At 38.1% G+C, this 18,886-nt stretch overlaps 1 protein-coding gene across 4 annotated transcripts in view; it reads left to right on the top strand.

The window, feature by feature from the left end:
- Positions 1-210: 210 nt before the first annotated feature.
- The window catches only part of TBC1D4 (TBC1 domain family member 4), a 2,350,609-nt gene continuing 2,331,933 nt past the window's right edge, over positions 211-18,886 (top strand). For 3 of the 4 annotated variants that reach the window (XM_044085628.1, XM_044085627.1, XM_044085626.1), the window contains exon 1: positions 211-886. In XM_044085628.1, coding sequence (XP_043941563.1) covers positions 431-886 — 456 coding nt within the window. In that variant the 5' untranslated portion in view covers positions 211-430. The remainder of the gene's footprint in view (positions 887-18,886) is intronic. The other variant, XM_044085629.1, reaches the window with a different exon arrangement.

Below are 18,886 nucleotides of genomic sequence, written 5' to 3'. Positions count from 1 at the left end.
AAGACAGTTAAAACTCTCAGTGTTAGTTTCCAACAGTACTAACAACAACTCGAGGGTAATGTGTAAAGCAGATCCGCGTCACTCCAATAAAGCAAGTCCTCCAGCCAATCACTGCAGAATGACCTTGCCCGTGACAAAAAGTAAATGTTGTTAGACTTCTAACGATCCCTTGCTTCCAGTTGGGAGGGTGACGCCCTCCTGGTGACGCACGCCAGTACGTAAAGCGTTGTCGTATTCTCCTACTTCTGGAGACTCAGGAGCCGCGTGTAGTTTTGTTCCCACCCAATACCTCCTGTTTGTTCTTTCGGCTGTCAGGTCATTAAGTACGGCTTGTTGCCTTAATACGGAGCAGACGATTCTGCATAATAAATACATATAAACAGGGTTTGCATACAGTTAAGTGCGACATAGGATTAATATCTAGTGCACTATGGACGAGTGGCGTTGCAGAAACATGGAAGGGGTCAGAAACACTCAGCAGCAACAGCTGCAGCAATGTGAGGAAAAGCTGGGCACCTTGCAAAAAACTGAGAAGAAGTTTATACTGAGCTATGTGGGTTGGTCTTCCTTGGACAGGAGGACTACTTTACCAATGTTGCCTTGGTTGCTGGCTGAGATCCGCAGAAAGAGTGAAAAGCAAGATAGTGGGTCTACCCCAGCCAGGGAGGTCCTCCTCATCTTGTCTCCACCGCTTATTCGTTGTGTCCCTTTAGCTACTAGCAGTAACACTTCAGTGTTCATATTTGAACATAAAGCACAGCATATTTCCAGATTTATTCACAACAGCCATGACATCACCTACTTCGCTTACCTGATCAGGACTCAGCCAGATAATCCTGAATCCGAGATGGCATGCCATGTCTTCAAAGCTACAGACCACAACCAGGCAAGTGTCTAAATTTAGGAACCAGTCCAGAAGGCAACTTAATAGAAATATTTTGCTGCTGTTCCTACTTCCAGGGTTTAACTTTAAACTCAGCCTCTATTACAAAACTGAAAATCCTCACTTTGCTTCACCACATGTCATGGAACAATTCCAGCTCTTTAGAAAATAGACTGGCACACACCTAAACTGTTTCAGTTTAAATGCTGATTGCATAATAGCATAGATGATGCTTGCAGCTTTGTTTGTAATATATGCAGCAAAATATTCTTTATTTTTTACAAGCTTGTATTTGAGGGGATGTTCTAAACAGACTGAGTTTGTACAGTAGAGTGGGGTTTATTTTTAATGGAAACTGATTAAGCTGGTAGCTGCACAGTGTGGATATTTTTGAAAATCTTAATGTCTGAGAGGATCCAGCTGATAGACTTAACAGCAGTGTTAACAATAGGAATGCAAGTTCCTTATGTTCTCACCATATGATAGCAATATAGATTGGTGTGTATGGCATGTAATTTCTTAATTGCAACGTGGCATGTTTGCTAACGTTTGGTTAGACTGCTTGCAGGGGACATTGTTTCCTTCTTTAAGCTGAAGTTATGTTTGGCATGTGTGTGTTACAAGTGGCTCAAGAGTAATTCCTAATGCAGTAAACAGATAACAAGAATGGCAGCGATACTTATTCTTGCTTTATGGTTTGCATTTATTTATTGTCTAATTGATAGGCTTAGTGTGGTTGTCCCCACCCCCCACAGTTCTTTTATAGGTAGTCAGTGGGCTTCTCACACTGGAGGTATTGTGGTTAGCTCTCAACTTTTCTGCTGTAATTGTTACACTTTTGTGAGAAAACTTTTCTCAGGTGTAGCTAAAATGTTTTTTTTTTTTTTTATCAGTAGGTGCCTAATTTCAATGTTTATACATTGATTTACTTTGAGTCTGATACTTAGAACAAGAGACAGCCTTTAATTTATTTCAGAACTTTTTAATCAAACACTTAATCCTAGTAGTGTCCGTGCTATTACTGTCTTCAGAAAGTGGGTTATCAACACCAGTATTTTATTTAATTGAAAATGTGGCCTTCCTCAGTCTGTGGATTAATTAGCTCTAAATTCTGATATGGGATTACTATCCCCTGTACATGGTGGGTGTTAGCAGACTTGAATGCAGTGCAGGACTTCAGATCTATTTTTTTAAATACAGTTTGCTAAACATTATTGACTGAAAACAAAATTATCCAGAAAAAGCTATGTATTATTTTATTACTGTTTGCAGGTGATTCTCCCTAAAATGTTGTGTGGTATGCAGCTAATAAGGCGTCTAAGTGCCATTGTGTATCCTTGCCTTCTGCACAGATTAGTAAGTGTGAGACCCTTTCTCAATGACCCTTCCTTAAATCATAGAAAAGTCCTTGAGTTTCTCCTATATTACAAAACTACTGTGGCCTCCTATGGAAGAAATATATATTGTACTGTACAGCAACAGACTAACTCTTCCCCTACAGTAGACATACACACACTTGCATTTCAAATAATCATATTGCAGCTTAATTTGATATTTTTATTACTTATTTGCAATATATACTTGTGTTCTTTGACTGTTCTGCATGTAGCCTGATCACATAATAATAACTACTGAATAAATAAAGTTTTAGATACACACACCATTTTCAAGTCACTCGAGGAAGGCTGGGGTTTACAATTTGAGAAATGTTTAAGTAATGTTGTCTTCAAGCCTCTTCATAGCACATTGTCGATCACACCTTAATGAGTAAATGTGCATCCTTTCTAGGTCCAGCCAGCCTATTGACAGAATTTCTTAAGTTTAGTTGATATTTTACCATAAATGTTTGTTGCACCACAGTTCACCATATCTTATTTCATGGAGCTGCAGTACTTCTGTGAGTCATGCCATCTGCTTTGTTATGGTGCCCACTTCCTTCTGCATGACGTTCTGTGAAATGTTGATTGCAGCTTGTTCCAACAGTACCCCATGATCGTTTAAGTACATTGAATGGTATCTTAAAGAGAGATGTAAAATACATTCATCTCTTTCTGCCACTTTCACTGCCTCTGTGAAGAATGTTTGCGCATGCTGTGTGGGGCTGCTGTTGCGTAATATAGGTTCCTGCACATATAGTGCTGCGTTCCTTAAGCATGATGTGCATTATTACAGCTCTTGCAATTTTTTTAGTTTAGGTCTCTACCTTACATGTCTGCAGCTTTATAGACTTGTACAAGGCAGACTACACTGCTGGGCTTACTTCTAGACCTTTGTAGTATTAAATACTTTTTAGAAAGCCAGGAGACCCTTCCGTGAATCATGCTGCAACCTGTTATTGTTGAAGCAAGGAAATCCATTTATCTAAAGTTGGTTGAACCATACGTTACATTAGAGTAACCACACATGTCCCACTGAGTCTGTGCTTTTTCCTAAGTAATGCAATTTTGTAGACCCTACCTATTTACATTTACTTAACTTTTCATAACTGAAAAATTGCTGTAGCTCATTTCAGGACTGGTTTTCAGACAAGCACAAAAAATGTCCAGTCATAGATTGCTTGGAACATTCAGTTAATTATACAGAGTAGAATACAAATCTTCTCGGTGGAAGAGCAGGTAAAACTAATTTAATAGTAAGAGTATGATTACTTTTGCAATCTTTATAAGAAATCAGACAGAATTCAAATCGAACTTTGCATAGCAAGCACAGTGTAGCAAAACACTTTAATTTGTATATGCATTTTATGTTAATAGATGTTATAAAATTTAGCATCAAGTTCAGATTGGGAGTTTTCATGTAATTGTGGTGTATGTTTACAGGAGAATTTGGTTAAAGGAGGGTCATGACGGCTATAAAGATATGATGGCAAAGTAAGCATGCAGATTTTAGCAGTGATGAAAATGATGAAGTCATTTTTAGTCCTCCAGACAAGAGGAGATGCTGCTCAGGGGGGAGAGAACCAGATTTCACTTGCAGCTTAACCGTCATGTGGGATTAATTGTTAAAGTACAACATTTGGAAATTCAGCTTTAGAGTTAAAAAAACAGGCCATTGAATTAATCTGGGTAATGAGCTATGCAAAACCTGAGCTTGTGATGTTTATTCTTTTCAAGAAATAACAAATTGTTAATTGCTGTCCAGTTCTAATATGGGCCTGTCATATGATGCGTAAGTAACATTGCAAGCTATATTTTGATATCTCTTATTATGCCTAATGCTATACATTCTGAGAGATGTTTCTGCCCAAAAAAGTTTGCTAATCAATTTTGCCAGCTTTAAAGCTTGGCAGTACCAAATGCTGCAGTGTTTCAATGTTCCATATTGAACATACTGAAAGTCCTTGTATGATGCCATTTAGGAGTCTTTATTTTTTATGCGCTCTATTTGAGTAGAAAGGGAATCATGTTTTCAAACTGAATTAAGTTATTATGCCAGAAGACATATCCTCTAAAGATATAACAGTCAAGATTAAGTTCTCTCTTACTAGTTGATAATGATTACCTTATCAGACATGTCAGGTACTTGGTGTATCTGATTTTCTTGGTCAAAAGGTCAGTGCATGCATTTCTTACCTCTGCATATCAACCACAGATTAGTAGACTGCAATCAGTATGAGTTTGGCATAATGGTTAAGACACAAGGTGTAGGGTTTGATTCTGACATAGGCCACTTGTCTAGGCTTAAAATGGTCTAAAAGAGCCATTAGTCTAGTATAAATCTATAATGATAACAAAAACCTGGGGTGTCTTGAAATGGCTGAAAGTAATTTAGCAACCAGTAAAATTATGAAGAAAAACTTGTAAGATCATGATGGACAATGAAGAAGGCTCTTTTGGAGGAAAAACTGACAGACTTAACAAGGAAGCAGCATACACCACTGCACAGTTTACTAACCATCTTGTTAAATCTTATGTATGTAACAGTTCAAATAGGAACATTTAAGAAGAAGATGAACGTCTTTTTAGGGTTACTGAAAATTAAATTATATCATTACTAGGAAAATTAGACCACATGAAAGCCTTAGGATCAGATGCTATTTCAAAGAGAGGGAAATGTTAACAAAAATCTTTAAAATGACTGTTTAATGAATGTTATAAGAACGTTGACATACTCTGTGATGGACATTTACCATTATTAAGTCTGTGTACTATGGGGAGGGCCCACAAGATAACATTGGTATTTATAGGCTAATTAGCTTATTATCCAATACAGGGAAGGTAACGGAAACATTACTTTTGAAAAATAAAAATTGTAGAAAATGATTTTCTTTCCAGTGTTTACCAGCATATTTATGTAAAAGGACTGATCTGTTATTCCTGCAGTTAGTCACAATAATGTAATCATGACAATTGAAATGAATATGCAGACATATGTAGTATGTGTGTGTATAGATATATATATATATATATATATATATATATATATATATATATATATATATATATTGTAGTAGCCTCCAGCAAAATGAGAGTTAGAGCAGGCAAATGAGCTGAAGCTGGGGTTATTTTATTTAAAACCACTTGTAAAACGGGTAGTGGAGTGGCTGATCGAGTGCAGTTTATGTTACGGGAACATCACAAAATATGCTAATGGTTTACCACAAAGATCAGTTCTGGGTCTTTATGTCTATTGGTTTGTATACTAGTGGTATAAGTATTCCAGATGAAATATTTTACTATTTGTATGCAGATCATCTTATAAAGGTTAAATGTGTAACTTGGCAGGAAGATCTAGGAAAAAAGCAGTATTTATTGGATGTATGTGACTGTATGACGAGAAACATTTAATTAATGCAGGGGAGACTAAATGCTTGACCTTTGGCTCTTTAATCTACAGATCTGCTGTAAAATTGTTAGAAACTAGATAAAACACTTGTCCTTGTTCATAGGTCTAGGAATGCAGATGAATGGAAAACATAGTTTTAGACTTTGCCAAGACAATCTGGTTAAAGAATGTAATACAGTAAGAGACTGTGTTAGAAGATTTATTAAATTTAAAATTGTTGATGTGATGAAATACAATTTATGCTAGCCCTATTAGACCCACACAAACATATGATAATTACCTATGGTTTCTACTCACAACAGAAGATCAGATTGGGGGGATATAGAAGAAATTTACTAAAATGATAAGTGGTTTGAAGGTTCTGCTATATGGAAAAAGTCTTTTAAGATTAAAGTTGTTCTGTGTTTCAGCATAAGCATGGAAATCTAATTCAGATACATTGATCCACACCAGATTTTTTCCTGCAGGATTGTAATGATTTTAAAGAAAAGGGTAAATACAGAGCATGTCAAGTTAAGAATATCTAGGAAAAATTTAATAAGACAGTAAATTGTTTCTTCAAGAAAGAGGTAGACAGTTGGAGCAAAATGTCAACAGATAAAAAGCACTTTGGCAGCTTAGAGCGTTGTAACAAAACCATTGACATGTAATGTTAGGAAGCATGTTGTAAGGCCTGACTTTGAAGGGGCGTTTTAGCCAGAGCCTAAAAATGATCTTGCATTGTGTTATAATTGAATTCATAATACAAAAACACTTCCTTGTAATTGTCTGAACATTAGTCTCAGTGTGTCAGTCTGTTGTTCATGTGGACATGCAGGACATGAAGATGGATTTATTTATTTATTTGACATTTGTTGACTGGGTTTGTCTGACTGGACACCCTTTTTCAGCAGAGACCTGAGGAAAAAAGCTTCAATAGGAAAAACAGAAACAAACATAAATAACATGGTACAAATATTCCAAAGAGAAGATGGTCTCTAAACTAAGCATACATAGTACAAAGTAAAAAAATATCAGAGAAAGTATACAAAATAACGTCATTCAGAATAATGTACAATGTATACAACATAATACAGTTTTGTACATAAAAATCATAAGAGGTCTTATGCTAGTGGAAGCTATGGGAAAAGCAGAAATATTTAAAATCATTAGTATCTACAAGGGTAGAGACTCATGAAAAAACAGTGACCAGACAACAAACAGTTCAGGGAAGCTGAAAGAACAAACCACATCGTATAAGGAAGCATGGATAACCTTAGCCAAGACATTTTTATCGATTGCAGATGGTTGCTCATTGGTACTTTTCAAAAATTGCATTATTGCGCACTTCTTGTTGTTGCTGTAAAGACGATATAAAACTAATTACTCAAATAATTAATTTGCTAGGTATTGAAAATTATCCTAGTTGTTAGCATTTGTTACTACACTAGATGTTTACACAGTCAGCTGAATCCGAGCACCATGATTTCCTCATAATAGATAATGATAGCATGAATGTATTAACCAAGAATGGTCCTAAAGAGAGAGCCCTGGGGAAATCTTCTGTAAGCACTGCACTGAGCAGACCCTTTTTGTTATTTTTATCACAGGTGATATTTAGTGCATTTCTGTATTCAGTTAACAGTAAAGCCCTCAAAGTTAAACATAGAGTTTGCAAAGTCTTATCATGAGGAACAAAGGTAAATGCATTAGCTAAACTGAGATACATCACATCAACATATTACCCTGCTTCTACTGTATCAACTATGGTTCCATAAATGCATACCTCTCAGCTGTCCAGAATTTTGTAGACTGTGCAGACATTTGTCTCATATTTTTGGTTTGTTCCTCATATAATGTGGGTTTTGTTGCAAATTGAGGATTGAAGTCACTAAGTAATGGCAGGCAGTTGAGTTTCAAACTTCGTGTCCTTCAGAAAATTCATGCCAACACAACATCTTTTATTCAAGCAACTTTCTGAGTTTATAAGATCAATATTTAACATTTATCCCAACTTTTGGGTCTTTGTCCCCAAGTTATTTTTGGCATTGTTCAGATTTCTTGTGCTAAGAGGTTGAGATGCATGCATAAAATGTGTTAGTTAAACAGGAGTGACATTTTATAAAATTATGCTGAGATTAGCTGTTGTCTTCCATCATATTAGGCAGATACAGTTTTGAACAATGCACACTTAAAGCATTTTGTTAATAGTGCTGGGTAAACTTATTCAACAATGGTTGCCATACACAGTGACCACCTCCATTGTGAACTGGTATGGGCAGTTGCCCTTTTACACACTCTGGGGCAAAACTATTTAAGTAATTATACTTGAAATAAGCATGTTAACACTGGTGTCAGTGATTCTCTATTCTTAGGCTGAAAAAGTTGTGGCAGGTCATCACAACCTATGGCTTAGTTGCTTTACAGTTTGTTCAAGGCCCCCCTTGACCCCCTGCTCAGTGATAGTTGTATAGATTCCCTCCCCTCAGTTGAAGTCTCAGGAAAGAAACTGATTGGGCAGTTAGACTAATATCTACTAGAAAAGACCTCAAGGTAAGCTTGCAGTTGCTAGTTAAATGTATAACAAACGTCTGACATAATATTATTTAATGAAGTGTCAAAGTTACAGCTGACATATTTGTACAAAAGACTTCTGCTTGTTAAACATATGAGAAGCTAACTTGTGTTCATACCTAAAGTTGTATATGTTCACACAATGTATAGCAAATACAGATATTTTACTTTCAGATGGAAAATATTAGTTTATCCTCCAATCATGTCTTTTTTCCCCCATTTTAAGATTTTACAGTTCTGTCATGGAAGTTGCGCCTTAACATGAAGTTCAGAATTACTTGGCTGTATAATATCTCAGTGGCCTCACTGATCTTTTTTGCAGAAATGCTTTTAAAAGGCTACTGCCGAGGAGTACTTTACTAGGTCACCACTACAGTCTGATTTAGTCATACTGCTAATATTTTGTCAAAGTCAGCTTGATATAATTTTCTTAATACCTGATGTAATAGATTAGCCCTGCCCACAAATAGTGGAATGGTGCAAAAATGATTGCATGGTCAAGGCTGCTCACATCATTCAGTCAGTCAGTCTTGCATAGCAAAATTGCTGTGTAAGAACAAAATCCAAGTTATTCCTTCCTATCTTTGGTGGAAAAAAAATTGCCATGTGGGTGCCAGCCCTCAAGACCCAGAGAGATCGAGTACTTCATGCAGACAAGGGCTTCCAGGTATGTCTGAGCTAGGTAATTACCTGTTTTAAAGTGGCAGCTGCAGTCACTGTTTGGAATCTGTCTTAACATTTCTTCCATTATATCATGTTTCTGCTACCCTGACAATCACTCTTTGAATGTCCCAGTTGTGTCTTCTTTCACTTCATCCTATAAGAAAGCGATTCACCTGTCTGTTGTTAGTTGCATGAAGTCCTTGTCACATCACCATCCGTTCTGGTTTCGTTATTATCTCATAAGTCTAAGTTTCACTTTGAATAATGTCTTCTTTTTGCATCCAGGTTGTGTATAAGGCATTTGTAACTGTCTGTCAGTTATCATTTTCCTTCACATTCATTAAAGTAGAGATGTGTGAGAACTTGTAAATGTGGTTGAATTACTTCATTTTTGTCTCTTTGTAGTCTGTGTTCCTTTATATAGACCTCCTGTTGTTCAGATTGATTAGAACTGTTTGGTTAGTTATGTTTAGTGAGAGTGCTAAGGTAGGTTCTTTGTGGCTGTGGTTTAGTGCTTCGTTGTGTCTTTCTGAGACAGATGGGATGCCTAACTGAGACAGTGTGGCATGCCAGTATTAGCATGATCCAGCATACATCAAAGGCCATGAAGGAACTGGACATAATATACTGGGACCTGTGTGAATCTGAGTTTGATGACTACTTGTATCAGGTGCAGACCACATACAGTGCTCTGTCTGGGATTGGTAAGGTTGCATACCAGTGTTGGCCAGTGCAGTTAATGTAATAAATTGCAATAATCAGAACCAGAGTGTAACTCAGAAAAGAATTAAGGTTGCATCCACCATCATGTGGACTTCTTCAGAATCAATTAAACAATTATAAACACACTATTTAAATCCATTTTGGCGCCAATTCAAATTGATTTCTTAGTAGAAGGGCTAATAGACCCACTTCTTCAGAGAAACCTGCTAGTTTGTAATAAAAAACGCAGTCTAGCAAGACATGTCTGGTTCTGTGTTGCCTTGACGTTCCTTGAATCATTATTTAATGTAATAAATTATCCTCTAAGAGAGGAACCAGTGCAGTTAATGTAATAAATTGGAATCTAAGAGAGGAACCTTCTCTGTTGCTTCTTGTTTTTACAGATGGTAGTGGGAACTAACTTGCATATGTGATAGCTTTTATGTTTCAACAGTGGTCAATGTCTGCTAGTTCTGCATGGCAAAAGTAACTGTGGTAGCCTTGTCTTTCAAAATAGAAATTGATGTTCCTTTTCTACAGTTTGTTTATAAGCCACATATCCCTGAGAACATGGCTTACAACCTTGCATTAGGTGTTAAGGGGTTGAAGTGCCATTTACTGTTTGGAAGTGTCTGAAGTCAGCCGGTTAATCCTTGGGAGGAGTTTATTTCTATATGTTATGCCTGCTAAGACAACCTTTTAGGAAGTTTATATGTTCTGTTTTAGGTCTTTATCATATTTTGACTGCGTAATAATGTGTGTTATCATTTTTAACATTTTCTTTTACCTAGATTTAATTTTCACACACTTTAAAAGTGCACTTTCCAAGACTGTATTCAGAACTCTGAGTGCCTCATTAGCTATATCAACAATTTAACATGTGTTGCCTTGAAGAAAGAAGAGAGAGAGGGGGTATCATTTATTTATTTTTATATATTTTAGTCTGTTTACCGGGGTAGTACACTGATCGCCAACGATGCCCCCAATGTACTTAAATGTTTTGTCAACAACATTCAGATGGGATATCATCTTTCAGGAAAAAGGTCTGTATGAGAAAATAAGGAGGTTTGAATAGAGTAGGCAGGTGAGACGCATGAGACTCAAGTGAGTATTATATTGTGGTAGAAGTTGCAGATTATTGGAACAGCCTGCATGAAATAGTTGGAGTCAATGAAATAAAATTCAGGAATATGTGGGACAAACCTTGGGCATGTCCTATGACAGCTTGGACAACAAAATAAACTCTTGGTTATAGGCACTTCTTATGACGTGGGACAAAGTTAAATCTCTTGCCTTTTCAGTTTATCCATTTAGGGAGGGAAAATGGCATTCTAGAAGAGCCAAGGGTTCTTTATTTACTGTCATATGTTACAGTTCTGTCAGCAGCTCTTTTATATGTGCTCCTCAAATTTGATGTAAGAGTGCTGGGTTTCTCTTCGTGTTTACAAAATTTTAAAATGGCTTCAGGTATAGGCATGTTCACTTTTTATTCATTGCAACTGATCCTTGCCTTTCATTGTAGACTGGATAGTCCAGTTAGATTCTTATGTTTTGTATTCAGCTTTTATTAAAAATCAGCTCTACCCAAATATCAGTTTTTTTTTCTCATCATGGAGTTGTCCTTTCCTTTGATTTTGTTCTGTGTCAGAAGCAGAATCAATGATGTAGCTCTCAACACTTCACAAATAAATTGTAAATTAACTGAGGGAGAAATTCTGAAATCACTATACCTCAAAATAGGAGGAATAATTTGAGATACTGCAGTCTTGGAGTTAGTATATGTTCCCCTATTCACACACATTTATTTGCATCTCCAAGGATTGCATTCAAATTGTCATCTGCTCATTTTAATCAGTCTTTAATCTGGTATTGCAGAACTAGTGTCCATTTGTTTGCATTAAATTGGAATACTTTATTGTGGTTACCATGTTTGTCTAAAACAAACTTGAAATATGTTACTTTGACCATTATTACTGTTTTTATTTTTATTACAGTTAGACATCTGAGAATCACATGGTTGGCAATGTCACTAAAGTTACTGAGTACAAGGGATGTCTGTGGATGAAAATGACTTTACCCTGCTAAGTTGATAAAGTTAAAAGTCATTATTGTGTCCTTGAAGCACTACTCTGCATTTCTGTAAAGCAAACTTGCATAATTTATTATGGCCATTTTTATCGGAGTTATACATGTGATATCTACACAGCCGTCTGCAATTGATGAATATGGATTTTGTTGGATTATAAAGGCAGCAGCTTGATGGTCTTTTATGGTTCAAATTTTCTGAAGTGGGCAGTTTTATTATTGGTTAGTAAATTTTGTTTCACTTCTTTCACAGTATAAGGACAAAATGATTGACTTCAACAATTGGCTAAGCTTCTGGTGTCATTCAAAGGGGATCCAGTATTTGTCTGCCTGGGAAGACATGATCGACAAACCACGATGCTTTGCCAGAGATGGTCTGCACCTGTCACCCCTGGGATTCAGGTTGCTGGCTAAAGCTCTTGCCACCCCTATAGTGCCTTTTTTAGGCAAGGTTCAAAGGATAAAACCACCACTGTAACAGATACAAGCATGCAAAATCTGAAGGTAATGCTACTCAATGCTAGAAGTCTAAACCTCAAAATGCACTCTCTCGAGGCACTCCTAAAAATGGAGAACATCGATATCTGTGCAGTGACTGAGACCTGGTTCAAGGCTCCAGAGAGCACCCCTGCAATAACAGGCTACAATTCATACCACACTTTTTCGGCCACAAAACCAAGACTGAAACACTAAAGGTGGAGGAGTGCCCATATTCACACCTCCAGGGTAGTTGCCCAACACAATGCATCTGAAATTCTCCAGGTGCAACTAACACTAGGTAAGACTGCAATCCAAATTGTAGCTTGCTACAGATCCCCCACCATACGCCAAGATTCTCACTACACCTTCCTAAACATACTGGAAAATATTAAGATACAACCAAACACCCTAATAATAGGTGATTTCAGCTACCCTGCCATTAATTGGGAAAACTACTTGTGTACCAACTCCTTTTCCCAACGGTTCTTGGAATCCATAAATTCCAATGCCCTGGATCAACTAATCCATTGTCCCACCAGGGGCTCCATAGGTTCATAGGTTGGTACTAGGCTATCAGCCCTAGGGCCTATACAAGCCTAGCCATAACAATTCCCTGGCTATTTCTTCCCACATTATTTACTTTCCTGGACCCCTGTCTAGCAGGGTGACTGACGTGATCCCTGGGGTGAATTTCCTTTCTCCCATCCAAACGTCAAGGTTCCTCTTGAAGAGGTCCAAAGAGGCACTCTGCTTGACATGTATGGGCAATCTATTCCAGAGTCTGGGCAGTTTCTGGGTCAGGAACCTATCCCTCCAGCATGTTTTGTTTATTGTGATGACAAGGTTTAGATCCCTGGAGCGTGTAGCTCTGAGGGATTGGGATTTCTTTAAGTGTAGCATGTCCAACAGCTCTGGGTTTGACATGGCCTTGTATGTTAAGCAGAGATCGCCTCTGAGTAGACATATATCCAATATCCTAGACCTGGTCATTACCAGCATGGGAGATAGATGCTCCACACCAGTGGTCACCCCCTCATTGGTCAGGTCTGACCATAAGCAAATCACCCTTGACATCTACATCCCACCCCAACCCCCCAGTAAGGAAACCTCCTTAAAAAATTTCTCCAAAGCCAACTTCATGCTACTGAAGTCAGAAGTGACAAACTTCACAACACCCATGCAGACAGGATCTGGAAGTTCGACTGCAGAATCCTACACTAAGGCACTGTACGAACACATCCACTCGTGCATGAATCGTGCCATCCCAAATAGAACCAAGATGCTCTTTTCCAAAAAAAGGAAGCCAATCTGGTGGTCCCCTGCTCTAAACAAACTATACAACAGAAGGAAGAAACTGTTGCAGAAAAGAGGAAAATCCCAGGATGCAAAAAACTCCCTCACCAACCTCAGTAAGAAGCTGAGATGCCTCATAAAATCCTCAAAAGCTAGTTACGAAAATAAAATTGCCAAAGATTCTAAAGACAACCACAAGGCATTCTATAGTTATGTCAAGAATCTAAATGGCAATGCTCAGATCTGCTCTGAGCTACAACAGAATGGCATTAAATATACAGATCCCAAGGATATTGCCAATATCCTGGCAGATCAATTTAGTGCCAACTTCACTACCCTCTCACCCCCTAAAGGGCCCATTTCAATACCAAAAGATTGCCAAATTCCGGTAATCACAGCCACACAGGTAGAAACAGCACTCTCCAAAGCTAAGAATACAGAATCCATGGGACCAGATGACATCCCAGGCTGTGTACTACATGAACTACAAAATGAACTGGCACCCCACCTAAGTGTCATGTTTAATCATAGCCTCACCTCAGGATTCGTGCCCACTGAGTGGCGCACAGCTACAGTTATCCCGCTCCACAAGGGAGGATCCACCTTGGATCCTGGGAACTACCGTCCCATCAGTCTGACAAGCCTGATCTGCAAGGGCATGGAATGCATTATCATGGAACTTATAAACAAAGACATTGGCAACCTCCAGACACTGGACCCCACCCAGTTTGGGTTTGTGAAGGGCCGATCTTGTCTCCTGAATCTGATTGACTTCTTTGAATTGGTCTCCAGAGCTGTGGACGAAGGTAAGGAGGTCCCCACAGCCTATCTGGACCTCGCCAAGGCCTTCGACACCATCCCCCACTCTGGAATCATAGATAAACGTACTAAGCTGGGCATAAATCCCTACGTCACTTGATGGGTTGCCAACTGGCTTACTGACAGAACCCAGACTGTAAAAGTAGCCGACTCCAAATCCAGCTCCAGACAAGTGACAAGTGGAGTACCTCAGGGTTCAGTGCTGGGACCACTCTTGTTTGGCATCTACTTCTCTGAAGTACAGGCCAACACTAAGGGACTCTGGATAACAAAGTTTGCAGATGACTGCAAACTGGGAGCCATTATTGAATCCCCAAATTATGTGGATATTCTACAAAAGGGCCTTGCAGAAACAGATGCCTGGTGCCAGAGCCATGGGCTCAAGCTTAATGCCAAGAAATGTATAGTCATCCCCTTTGGAAAAAAACATGTACCCATGAACTACCACATAGGTGGCAGGACACTAAACATCGAAAGTGTGATGAGAGACTTAGGGACACAAGTGGACAGTGGTCTCACTTTCGATAACCATATCGCCACAACAGTCAGGAAATCCTTCTACGTGGCACGCCTCATCTCTAAGGGCTTTTCATCGAGGAAAAAAGGAGGTCATTGTCCCACTGTACTCATCCCTCATTAGACCCATTATAGAGTATAATGCCCCATTTGGTATGTACCTCACAAGACATCTGCAACAGCTGGAAAGGCCACAGAAATACCTCACTAAAAGAATCACAGGCCTAAAGCAGATGCCATATGCTGACCGTCTAAAAAAACTCCAGCTATATACTCTGTGGCATATCGTCTACTTGGAGGCGATCTCTGCTTAACATACAACGCCATGTTAAACCCTGAGCTGTTGGACATGCTCCACTTAAAGAAATCCCAATCCCTCAGAGTCACACGCTCCAGGGATCTAAACCTTATCACAATGAACAAAACATGCTGGATGGATAGGTTCCTGATGCAGAGACTCCCCATACTCTGAAATAGACTGCCCATACATGTCAAGCAGAGCACCTCATTGGCCCTCTTCAAAAGGAACCTTGATGATTGGATGGGAGATAGGAAATTCACCCCGGGGATCATGTCAGTCGCCCTGCTAGACAGGGGCCCAGAGAAGTAAATATTGTGGGAAAAAATGTCCAGGGAATTGTTATGGCTAGGCTTCCTTAGGCCTTAGGGCTGATAGCCTAGTACCAACCTATGAACTTCTTATTGGAAAAGTGTTAAATACAAATTTAAAGCTTCCTTTTACAAATTTACTTTTATTAAGCAAAGCTGGTATACATTTAGAACAACCAGGAAGGTGAATCCAACAGAATATATGTGTTTATGTATGATCCTAAAAAATGTGTGCAGGTAGAGGACTCATGATTTGAAAACAGCTCAGGCCCCAAGGTACAGTTAATTCACCACTGGTTTCACTTGAGTTAGTGGAAGCAGATAGTATGAAATCTTCGCTGTCTCAGAGTAGTGTAATAGTCTCATGTATTAGTGTCCCCTTGTGTTTAGAACAAAATTGCATTGCATGTTTAAAGGAACAAAAGGCAAATCATTTGTCATTTAATCTTCTGTAAATGTTTTGCTCCTTTTTTCATTAGTGATTGAATGAGACCAACTCTGCATGAAGAGCAGCATTATCCATGCCAATTTACTGATTGATTGATTACTGTCATTGCAAAATATGCCTTGGGATGTCAGAAGTTTAGTAAATGTAATACAGAGGGCTAGGAGCTGTAGTAACTGTACCAGCAATCAGACATTTTTTATCAGCCCTTTCTGTGATCAGTCAATCACAGTATAGTAAGAGGTTTGTATTATTTATTTTATTTTACATTTGTTTACCGAGATAGTCTGACTGGATATATGCCCATTTTCAGCGGAGGCCCGGGGAGAAAAGCTCCACCTAGATAAACTTACATAGATGGCACAGACGTTAGCAAACAATTATAAAAACAAAGTGATTATATGCAATAGGTTAGTAGTGTTCCCTAGTAGGGACTCACAATTCTCATGGACAGACAATTAAAAGTAAGAGACATCAGATTGGAAGCAGAGCTTGGTGTTGTAAACAATTTGCTAAACAGCAGTCATGTCATATTGTTCATCCTCGAGTGGTATTTCATAATAAAAAGATTAGTACATAGGTTTAGCTGGAGAGATGAAATTCTAGCGGACATAGGGTAGCAGGACAAGCAACTGGACAAATCACTTAGAAAATTAATTAATTGGAAAATGGAAGCGTTGAGAGAGATATATTAGTCTGAAAATATTTATAGATTATAATTGATTTATTCACTGTAATTAAGTGATGTTAAATTCAGTGGGAGCTTTTTTCCTTGAGATTCTGCTGGAAAGGGGTCTTGCATGATCCATTTAGATTGTCCCAGTTAACAAACAGAACAAATAAACAAAATGGCATGTACTTTTATAAATTATATTCCGTGCTGTGGGTTTTATTAATATACATTTTATTCAACATATATACTTCATCAGCTTTCCCAGCTTTAATGTTTGCTTAGTTGATTTTTCTAGTTTGTAACCTGGTTTATGATGTACTTGAGTAAAATGTCAGTTGAATATTGTATAAACTCTGTCCATTGCTAACATGAAAAGACTATGCAGAAGTGTGTATCTGCTTTTCAACATGAAAGAAACCTAAAACCTACAGTGGATATAAAAAGTTTACACACTCCTGTTAAAATGTCAGGTTTTTGTGATATATAAAAAAATGAGACAACAATAAATAATTTTCATAACTTTTCCCACTTTAATGTGACCTGTAACCTGTACAATTCAATTGGAAAACAAACAAATCTGTTTGGGGGAAAAAAATATAAAAAATAAAAAACGTACAATACGCTGGTTGCATAAGTGTGCACACCCTTAAACTAATAATTTGTTGAAGGACCTTTTGATTTAATTACAGCATTCAGTCTTCTTGGGTACACACCTCCCGTCAAAATTAATGAGACTCTGATTAACCCCAAATAAAGTTCAGCTGTTTTAGTAGGATTTTCCTGGCAATTTACAAGGTTGCCTGCTATAGCAAAAGTCGTGGTTCACAGAGAGCTTACAAAGCATCAAAGGGATCTCATTGTTGAAAGGTATCAGTCAGGAGAAGGGTACAAAAACATTTACACAGGATTGGATATACCATGGAACACAATAAAGACAGTCATCAAAAAGTGGAGAAAATATGGGACAACAGTGACTTTGCAAAGAACTGGACGTCCCTCCAATATTGACGACAAGACAAAACAAAAACTGGTCAGGGAGGCTGCCAAGACCGACAGCAACACTGAAGGAGCTGCAGGAATTTCTGGCAAGTACTGGTTGTGTACTACATGTGACAACAATCTCCCGTATTCTCCATATGTCTGGACTATGGGGTAGGGTTGCAAGACAGAAGCCTTTTCTTACACAGAAAATCATCCAGGCCCAGCTAAACTTTGCAAAGCAATACATCAAGTCTCTCAAAAGCATGTGGGAAAATGTGTTATCGTCTGATGAGAACAAGGTTGAACCTTTTGGCCACAATTCCAAAAGCTACGTTTGGTGCAAAAACAGCACTTCACTTCACCAAAAGAACACCATCCCCACGGTGAAGCATGGTGGTGGCAATATCATGCTTTTGGGTTGCATTTAGTCAGCTGGGACTTTAGTCAAGGTGGAGGGAATTATGAACCATCACTTTTGGCCCAAAACCTTCAGGCATCTGCTAGAAATCTGAAGATGAAGAGGAATTTCACCTTTCAACATGACAATGACCTCAAGCATACATCCAGATCAACAAAAGAATGGCTTCATCAGAAGAAAATTAAAAGTTTTGGAATGGCCAGCCAGAGCCCAGACCTAAATCCAATAGAAACTCTGTGGAGTGACCTGAAGAGGACTGTGCACAAGAGATGTCCTCGCAATCTGACAGAGTTGGAGTGCTTTTGCAAGAATGAGTGGGCAAATATTGCCAAGTCAGAATGCGCCATGCTGACTCCTACCCAAGAAGACTGAATGCTGTAATTAAATCAAAAGGTGCTTCAACAAAGTATTAGTTTAAGGGTGTGCACACTTATGCAACCAGTGTATTGTACGTTTTTTATTTTTTATATTTTGTCCCCTAACAGTATAGGTCACATTAAAGGTAGGAAAAGTTTTGAAATAATTTATTGTGGTCTCATTTTTTATATCACAAAAACCTGGCATTTTAACAGGGGTGTGTAAACTTTTTATATACACTGTATGGAATTAAGATGAAAGTCATGGACTATTGTATGGTGAAAGTGTAACTGCTACTGTTGTTACTGATAGGCACCAGGAGGCATGAACTTTATTTTTAATATATACACTAATTTATTTTGTGCCTTTAAAGAATGACTGCAGTATTGTGTCGTAGTGTTTACATTGTTATATTTTTGTCTTTAAATTTTAATCACAGCAAGAAAAAAGAATACTGGCTAACATCATGTCTAGTGAAGTATTCTTTATATTAATTTTATCAGATGCTGAATCAAATGGGGTGTTTTCATTTAGTCATACATACCTGTAAGTCTAGATGAAAGAAGATAGTCTGTGAGATGGGGTAAGAGAAACTTTAATGGCAACATAAGTTGTATAGTGCAA

The sequence above is a fragment of the Protopterus annectens genome, chromosome 10.part0 (genome assembly GCF_019279795.1).
Source record: "Protopterus annectens isolate FY-2018-M chromosome 10.part0, PAN1.0, whole genome shotgun sequence".
Classification (NCBI taxonomy): domain Eukaryota; kingdom Metazoa; phylum Chordata; order Ceratodontiformes; family Protopteridae; genus Protopterus; species Protopterus annectens.
The sequence above is the reverse complement of the archived record's forward strand: the minus strand, read 5'-3'. Positions and strand labels throughout refer to the sequence as shown.